Below are 9310 nucleotides of genomic sequence, written 5' to 3'. Positions count from 1 at the left end.
GTAAGTACGATATATACAGGATAGCAGCATTAATATAATGACAGTATGAATAGCAGCATAATATAATGGCAGTGACGGTATGGTATAGCAAGCAGGTTCAATTGTTTTTGTGCTTATTTACTACGGTGATAGCTCTGGGAAAGAAGCTATCCCTGAATCTGTTTGTCCTGGTTTTATGTGACCTGTACCGTCGGCCTGACGGTAATAGTTCAAACAGTTGATTGCTGTTGATTGCTGGGGTGAGATTAGTCCTTGATGATATGATATAAAATCCATATATGTGCAAGTGAAAGTAGAAATAACCTGAATCACTAATTGATTTAGTGATGATGTTCCAGAATGGCACCACCAGCAATATATTACATATATTGCAGTACTTTGGATTTTTAATTTTTACTTGGCTCTCAGTAATGACCTTCTGTAATGTAATCATCATTCTAAATATCACCATCATGACAACAATCATTAACCATTTGTTGGCTCTAGTTTTCTTGCTCATGAAAGTCAATGATATGGATCTGTTATTCCTCACGAGTGCGCGTGCACGAGTATGTGTTTTCTCATGTGTTTGTGTTTCAGCTCTCTACAAGCAAATGAGCAATTATCCTTTATAAGTCCCCCTCACTGTCCTTGTGTAAATCTTTCCTTGTAATGACATAACAGTGTAGATTCCTCTTTTTTCAATTTTTCCCCCCTCTATGTCTTCCCCCTTCTTCTTCTGATATATTTCTTTTTTATGATTTTTTTCTTCTCCAACATATGATTTCCGTGCTCTTCTCTTAACCCAACTCCTCTATTTCTTTGAACTGTTACCCATTGCCCATTACCTCATTTGTAATAACTCACAGTTCTGGAGGTCAGCATGGGAGGGTTGTCATTGATGTCCGTGACAGTGATGATGGCAGTGGCTGTGTTGGAAAGGCCAAAGTTCAGGTTGCCCTCCATGTCCGTGGCCTGCACGATAATGGTATACTGGGACACTTTCTGTAAAAGACAGTAATAGAAAAAAACAACAGTGTGCGGTTATTCATCTGCAAAAAGCTCCCTCTTGCTACAGCAGCAGTCGCAGACTGTGACTCCCATGGGGGAAAAAAGCTGAGCCTGCGTTCTCTTCTATAGTGACTGTCTACAGTCTTATTTGAAACACAAAATCACAAGGGTGAAGTCTTTCATTTGACTGAGTTGAAATCTCTTCACTGGAACGTATCCAGACTTCAGACCATCTGAAGGCACCACTGTGAAGCCTCCCCATTGGTACAGCATGCCATCAAAGTTATCAAAGGCATCGCTTATTCAGCGCCACTGATGGACAGATGTGAAGACAATGATCCAACTGACAGAGATTAATAGACTATCTATGGGGCAATAATATGAGGGAATGATAAATGCCGTTTCATCTCTTGAAATGACATAGTGTCACTTCAGTGGATGCTGAAATATTTCTTGTTTTTCTTCTCAGCCATGTACCTCCTTTCTCACCATTTTCCCCTCCTTCTGTTCTTGGCTTCCCCTGTCTCTTCTTCTGTCCCAGGGTGCAGTTAATGGGCTGCAGGAAGGATGGAGCCCAGAAGCTGACTGTCTGGATAATGTGTCTCGTCATTGAGATTCCCAATTACATTCCCAGTGTCTCTCTCACCTGCTAATTACCGAGTAAATATCCCAATTAGGCCAGGACGCCACATCAGGAGGATTAGACAGCTTCTCTCAGTTCCTCTCATCTTGATGCTAGATGAGATGCTGAACTCCAACCTCGTACACACACTCTCATTAACACCCGTAAATACACACAAGCATCCACAAACACATACACACACCTCTCTTTCTCCATATCTTCTGCTTGCTTGACTGTCCCATCAGCCTGTGTACAGCGTGTACACAACACTCTCACTAATTAGACAAGGGAGTAATTATGTAGCGCTCCTCTGAACCTCTCAGCGCTGCAACAACACCGCAGCATAGCCAGTCTTCTCTGGAGTACTAAGGTCTGTTACTGTCAACAAGCTCTTAAAAGTCCACTGCAGACCAGTGGAAATCTTTAAAAGAGAATCAGTGTGGGAGTTTACAAAGAAGAGGAAGAAGACATTTCAAAAGTAAAGAACAGAAGATAGGATAAGAGGCGGCAGGGGATGCAACTGAGGCACAAGGGAGGGATAATACCAAAAATAAATCGTGCTTTTTTTTGTGTGCCTAACACCTCCAACACTCCAGTCCAAGAAGAGAAGGGAGGTGCAGAAACTTTCCAAGTTTCAAAGGGCTAAAGTGCTGACTAAAAGTGGACCAGGTAAACACTGCAGTGTGCATCGTCGAATCTTCCTGTGAAGTTTATGTACAGTACAGAAGGTACTTTTTTCTGGCAAGGTTAAGACTTTTATCTGCCGTCTAGGAAAAATGCTGGGACACTGAAATATGCGTTTATATGCTGGAGAAACTGTTTGCACACAAGTTTATTTATATTCATCCATCATACATATCCATTAATATTTTGCAACATCCAGTTCCTTATCCAGGTGGTGGAGGCAGCAATCTAAGTGCAGATTGGGGTAGGCGAGGTAGTTCTTGGGTCTACCCCAGGGTCTTCTTCTGGCATGACATAAGTGGCATCCAGAAGAGATCACAATCAGAGTTCTGAACCACCACAGCTGATGTCTCACTTCTTAGACCCTCCTACATGACTGAGTTCTGACACCCTTTGGAAGAAGCTAATACAAGACAACACAAAATGTGTATGCCAATTGGTGTCTGCTGGATAAGCAGGTGCTGTAGAACAACTTCAAGGTGGTATTTCACCGGAAAGTTGCAGCATTATTTGGAGTGACACCAAGTACCATCTCTAAATTGAAGGGCAAGTTCCATATAACAGGGGGTGTCAGAGACAGGACACGAATAGGTGTCACAAAACGACATTTTCTCATCCCATCAGCACTCAGGGAGTCAAGAGGATGGAATGTTCTGTCTGCAGTCCTGAGCTGAATCCCATTGAACACTTGTGGGATCAGCTTGGGCATGTTGTTCGTGCCAGAGTAACCAACACAACCACATTGGCTGACTTGCTGGTTGAGAAACAGGATGCCATCCCACAGCAGTGTGTGACCAAGCTGGTGACCAGCATGACGAGGATGTGCCAGGCTGTCGTGGCTATGAATGGCTACTGACGTCCCTGTGTGGCACCATTTAAGGAGAAATAAACAGTCTTTCCAGCAGTATAAGATTTAAGGCCAAGAGACATTTTTAAAACAAAGAAATAATCAACCAAACACAGAGTTCCTGAGTTTATTTAAGACACTTAATTTCATTTTTAAATAATCAAATCAGCGTCACTGAAATACGTGTACATAGCTACACCATATATACGAATGTGCACCCAATTTTATTTTTTGTTCGTTTTATTTTTTTCTTAATGTGGCAAATGATAGCTCTGCTAGATCCAGCAGTTTTCTTGACTTTCAGGTGATGAAGTGCTTATATGCAAGCTTACACTGACTCAGCGTGCATACAACTTTCTGCTTGAAAGTCGAGCAGAACCAAGCCGGTTAGTAGGGCTGCCATGAGACTTACTCTTCAACTTGCTTGTTTAAAATGTCTTTTCATAAAGAGAAAGATGGGCTCTCTCCCAGTGCCAACTCTGGACTAGTAGTAACTGGTTATGTAACATCTTAGAACCAATAGTTAACTGGTTTTGTGTTAACTGTTGATAACATGTTAACATGTTGATATATGGTTTGGATATTGTTCTAATCCTGATTCAAAAAGTTGAATTAGGCGTTGTTGACAGCGGGGAAAGATCTATGAGCCGATCCACTTAATTCAATATTGCTCTGGCTCTTTGGCTTTAAGAAGCCACCTGTCACCAGCAGTGCACTAGCTGCTAGAGAGAGAGCATTGCCTGAAGAAAGCTAACTGCAAAGGGTCAGCAGTTTGGAGGCATTTCATGGCTGTTACGTCAACAGCTTTTGGCATATATATATTTTCACTTTACTGCAGTCTGGGATATTTATCATATTACTGGATAAGTAAAAAGGCTGAAAATGGTGCTTTCTCTAGGTTCTTGCTCTATTTCTGTTGTGCTCTTGATTTGCTGGGAGATTGTTTTATCATACTTACAGTAACATAAATTGAAATTGTTGCCAATTTCATTTCATTTCACCATTTCACTCACATGTGTCTAAGGAGGTGCACATTTGAGTGTATGCTTTCACACAGTGAGCACAAGGAAAGGAGAAACTGTAAAGCTGTAAAAGGCAGCAGTATGCAGTGGCCTTACCCTAGTCTCACACTAGACTGACATGACTACCACAAATAAATTAGGTAAAGAAAATGAGTATAACTTTATTTAGAATTCATTCTTCTACTAATAAATACAAGTTCAATAAATCTATATTCTTGGGTATATTTATGTGTTGCATTTTATTTTACAAAGTCAGAAAAGAAACGCTTAAGTTGAGGCTGACACAAAATACTGATTATCAGTCTCTTCCCCAGAGTCAGGAGTTAATTTAACACCAGCATTGGAATGAAATTTAGTCTTGTTGACTCCACTTACATCCCATTCTTCCAAAAGTGATGCCCTCATTTGTTGTTTGGATAGTGGAGGTGGAAAGTGTCCCCAAAGGTTTTCAAATGGGTTTAAATTTTGTCACTTATCAACTATGTCTTGATTTGCAGAGACTCTGTTAATCTAAGGACACCAACTTTGCCTGAACAATGCATTTTGGTTCATTCTCACTTTAGGAGTGTTAACTGTTAGTGTGAGGTTAAAAACATTTTCTGGGCTAGTGTGAAAGGTAAACCTGGGGCCGGGATGTAGATGAGTGCTAGAAAATGTACGGATGATGATGTTTAAAGGGAAAAGAGGCAATGTGTAGCCATTCTTTTCCCTTAGTCTCTTTTCTGAAGATTTACGAGCCTCATTTGCACCTTGTATCAACATGCAGTACTGATGTGTTATCTGGTTAATGAAATCTGCTCACGGGTCTTAGACATGGCATCGAAAAGCATTAAAAATGTCTGTATTACTAGCCTTACTGTAATTTGACATCAATGCTAAATGGGGTTAGTAGATTTTTCAGAAAATATGACAGGTCCCAGGTTGGATGGAGGGATGATTCTTTGTTGGCTTGACTTTTTCTTTTGCTGACGTAGGTCTGCCTGTAGTGTTTTTGTCAAGCTTGTGGAAAGTAGCAGGAAGATGAAGAGTTAGATGAGCTTTCATCTTGTTGGGAATATGACCAGCTTGTGCATATTATATTTACACGTGGCTGTTGTCTGATTGTAAAGTAAGCAGATGTGATCTGAAAAGGAAGTGAAAGCGAGAACGCTGATCCCAGTGATACTAACCTGGAAAAACATATGTTATTAAAAAGGTTATGGGCAAGGGAAATAATTATCTCAACACAAGTTCTTTGAAGTACAATCTTGTCTCTGTGTGTGTGTGTGTTTGTGTGCATGCGTGTGTTTAGGGGTGCCAAGAGTGTAATCCTACGTTTAGGGGTGACTGTGTGGATTAGCAGTGTACTGATAAACCAGAGCAAAAAGAAAAGCGGTTCAGCTGAGACATTTTTAGTCTATGCTCCCCTTGTACCTCTCTCCCTCTGGCACCATCATGTCGCATCCTGCTTCTCTGTCTCCATCACACTATCTTCACTAACAAATTCACACACTTACTCCCCCCTCATTGTAATAACCCACCTTACCAGCTCAGTTTTTGTTCTATTGCTCCCTTCAGTTTTCGTTTTTTCACTCTATTGCCTGTGTTTTATCGAGTGTAGATGTGATTATGGGCTTTTGTGTTTGTCTGACAGGTGTCAAGGGCATTCTATCTCAGATATTTCCACTCTATCTTTACCACACAAACACCACGCACACATACACACACGCACACTCACGAGCAGCCCACTGCTGCGTGATGTGTTGTTAATAGGTCTGTCACTGGTGACAGTCTGGGAGGATGATCTGTCTCGGAGATTTCTTTGCAGAGTTGTCACTGGCACATCCATGTTGTGAGAATAAACACATTTGGATCTTGTCACAACTTTTAGAGCTCCACAAACAAGGTGACCGTAGACAATTTAATATAAAAAAAAAGATGACTTATGTGTGTGTGTGCGGGGACAAATGGCACCGTAACATTTGAAAGTCATATCTTAGGATGTCATCAGAGTAAACAATGCTATTAGGAACTGTGCTCCATGAACACAGATACAAATGTCTTCCTTTTGACCAGGTATGGCTCATTCAGACACTGTGCAGCAATGCAAGGGTTCCCACACTGTATGACTAAAAATTATTTTATCATCCTTTGTCACACCAATTACCAATTAACAGGAACAGGTGTCTCGAGGAACATGTATATAGTAAGAAAAGACAATATAATATTCGAGAGAAAACCTCACCAGTCAGGTGATACCCTGTGAGAAGCACTTTGCAACAGTGGGAAGGAAAAACTCCAGTTTAAAGGGAAGAAACCTCCAGCAGAAGGCTCATTAGGCACCTGGCAGTGCTTTTTAAATGGAAAAAGTATTTACCTGCACAATAGAAAATATAAGCTTATATATAATAAGCTTTTCTGTAAATTAATGGGCAATTAAAACTAGTTAAATGGTCATTTCATTGTTATATTGTTATGAAATGATGATTTTTTTTAAAAATTGTTCCAGTCTGTGTAACAAATACATTATCCATTATTCTATATAGTAATAAATATGACATCACAGTTGATTAGAGACAATTACAGTCTGATGAGACCTGCACTTATAACATTTGCTAATGATAAATAAAGAGCTATTGTTATTTTGTGTTATTTTTATCGATCAGTACGCATATCTCAGTTCCCCGAGTTTTAAATATTGCATTTAGTCAAAGCCGGTGGCATGTTAGGGATATTTATAAGGGTTAGGGTTTTTAACAGCAGTAAATCAAGTGCCCCTCCAAACTTTCCCAAACACTAAATAAATTAAATTCACCACCATCCAGTGTAAGGTTTATGCCACAGCTGCTCTAAATGAATGTTGATGGTAATTGCTGAAATACTTTTTCATGTCTCTGCAATGGTTAATCCACCAGTATGCTTTAATTAAAAGGATAATTGTAATGCCAAAACATAATTACTGTTGTTATCCATAAATTTTCAGATGAACTGTTTTTCAAAAGAGCTGAAAAAAAGTAAAATACATTATTCGTTTTAAACTAAGATGTCAAATTACAGTTATTTACTCACATTCCTGAACAAGTAAATAACTGTAACTGATTTAGACCACCCGCAAACCTATGCAGCTTCAAAACAAGTATTTTAACACCAGTTCTAACTTTATACTAGCCATTCAAAAATATCTATAGATGTACCAAACAGTATTTATCAGCCAAGAAAGTTTTATGAATCAGTTACCACTTTACAATGACAATCACATACTATTAAAAGGTTGTATATTAATCAGTTCGTAAACATTAATTAAAATGTCAGTGTTGTTGACTGGAAAGAGTTACTTCACATTAAAAATTTACTGTTTATTAACACTTGTTACTATAAAGTGGTACGAGTTGATGCGTCAGGAGAGAGAAGACCAACCTCTCGATCAAGACCAGGCGCCACTGTCACGATGTCTCCAGTCTCGCTGTTGATGGTAAACATGTTAGGGATCGGGCTGTGCGGCGTCTGGGACAGGATCCGGTAGCGCACCATTCCATTAGCTGTGGTGTTGTCATCTGCATCAAATGCTGACAGATGCATCACATATGTTCCTGATGAAACACAGAAAATTTGTCAGCATTTATGTCCACCGGCATACTCTTTATAGATCAACTACCAACCATAACAGTGGCTTATTATAGCTATCTTTGTAAATAACTTGACTTGACATGGTGAAGCTTTACCTCCCCTCTGTCTACTACCAATAGTCATTGGTTAAGCTTTTGGTTTAAAGCAGTTGCTTTTTTCAAATGCTCCAGAACGAAAAACTGCCTATGCTTTTACAGAGGTGATCACACTAGCTCATCAGTCAATTAATGGGGTGTATTTGATGAGCAGCACATGGCTACTTCTTACCTTCCTATGAAAGCAGTAACCACAGACTCTGTCACAGGACTGGGAAAACCTTCTTTTTCACGTGACTGTATAATATATTAAAAAAGCACACTCGTGACAGAGACATTGGAACTGTAGGGAAATTATCCTGTAATTACTACTTATGTCCATGTGGGCAGCTTTTCAGCAAAAATTACTATAATTTTACAATTACATTCTATTGTTTTACTAAGATGTCATAACGGATTAAATTGCTGCATCTATATACCGGTAGATGTAATTTTCATAGAAACATTATTTAATATAATTTTAATGAATGTATATTAATGGGACAGGTACTTAGAAATCTACGCCAACAGAACAAAAATATGGGTAGCTGTTCTGTAAATAACAACTTGGACAAATACTAGAAAATCAAACACAAAAGTATATATACATGCAAATATTATTAAAATCATATGTTATAAAGATGATGTTTTTTATATTTAAAGGACATGTTAAAAACTAATAATAAAAACTGATTATGACGCATTTGTGTTGCAGAGAATAAGCGTCTACTCTCTCACGAAAGCAACACTTGTTAGGTTCCTTCCCTACTTGTATAACTCTGTGGGATCACTGCCTGTCACCCAATCTCTCCATCTCTTTCTCCCTCTTGTTCTGCCTCTCTTGTAGCCAATTCTAATTGCCAGAGATAGTGATATCATGCCAGTGACAGCCCCTGTCCGAGGATAATTGTAACCGCAGCTCCCATTTCAAACTTCATTACATTTCAAAGCAACATTTGTCAATGACTCGGCCAGAGGGAGTACTCTGAAGGCCTCTCAGCGAGACAACAAAAAAGCTGTTAGGAACAGAGAGAGGGAGAGGAAAAGAGGGAAATAGAGGACAGACTCCATATTTGGTGTGATTCCAAGTGGAGAGACTATCAGTCCTCCACCCATCATTTTTTTTTTTTTAAAGAGATGTGGGGATAGAGTGAAGGAGATTTAGAATCACAATGTGTCACACATCGCCGGGGTAATTTCATTAAGCTGCAGACTTAGGGGGTTTAATGTGGACCCTTTGTATGGGGATCCTAAGCTGTGCCTGACAGGATTAGGTCCCCATAATGACTCTTTAATTTGCAAACTAATTCAAGTCTGTAATTGCCCTTCCATTGAAACCACTGGAGCTCTAAATTCTAAAACTCTCTTTTTTATGATTATTGTTCAACTGAATGTCATGCATGCCGTACAGGGACTTGTACGGTGTGTGAGGCGAGGCTCGGGCAACAGGGATGGTATCGTTTAG

At 39.5% G+C, this 9310-nt stretch overlaps 1 protein-coding gene across 1 annotated transcript in view; it reads right to left on the bottom strand.

Moving 5' to 3' along the window:
• Window positions 1-9310, bottom strand: part of LOC102192111 (cadherin-4-like) — a 242552-nt gene that overhangs the window by 27314 nt on the left and 205928 nt on the right. The window contains exons 8-9 of the mRNA XM_005731792.1: window positions 7562-7734; window positions 847-984 (exon numbers count right to left, since the gene is read on the bottom strand). Of these exons, the coding sequence (XP_005731849.1) occupies window positions 847-984; window positions 7562-7734 (311 nt within the window). The remainder of the gene's footprint in view (window positions 1-846; window positions 985-7561; window positions 7735-9310) is intronic.

Source organism: Pundamilia nyererei, unplaced genomic scaffold (assembly GCF_000239375.1).
Source record: "Pundamilia nyererei isolate P.nyererei 1_Seehausen unplaced genomic scaffold, PunNye1.0 scaffold00044, whole genome shotgun sequence".
Taxonomy (NCBI): Eukaryota; Metazoa; Chordata; class Actinopteri; order Cichliformes; family Cichlidae; genus Pundamilia; species Pundamilia nyererei.
This window is presented reverse-complemented; position numbering and strand designations above follow the sequence as displayed.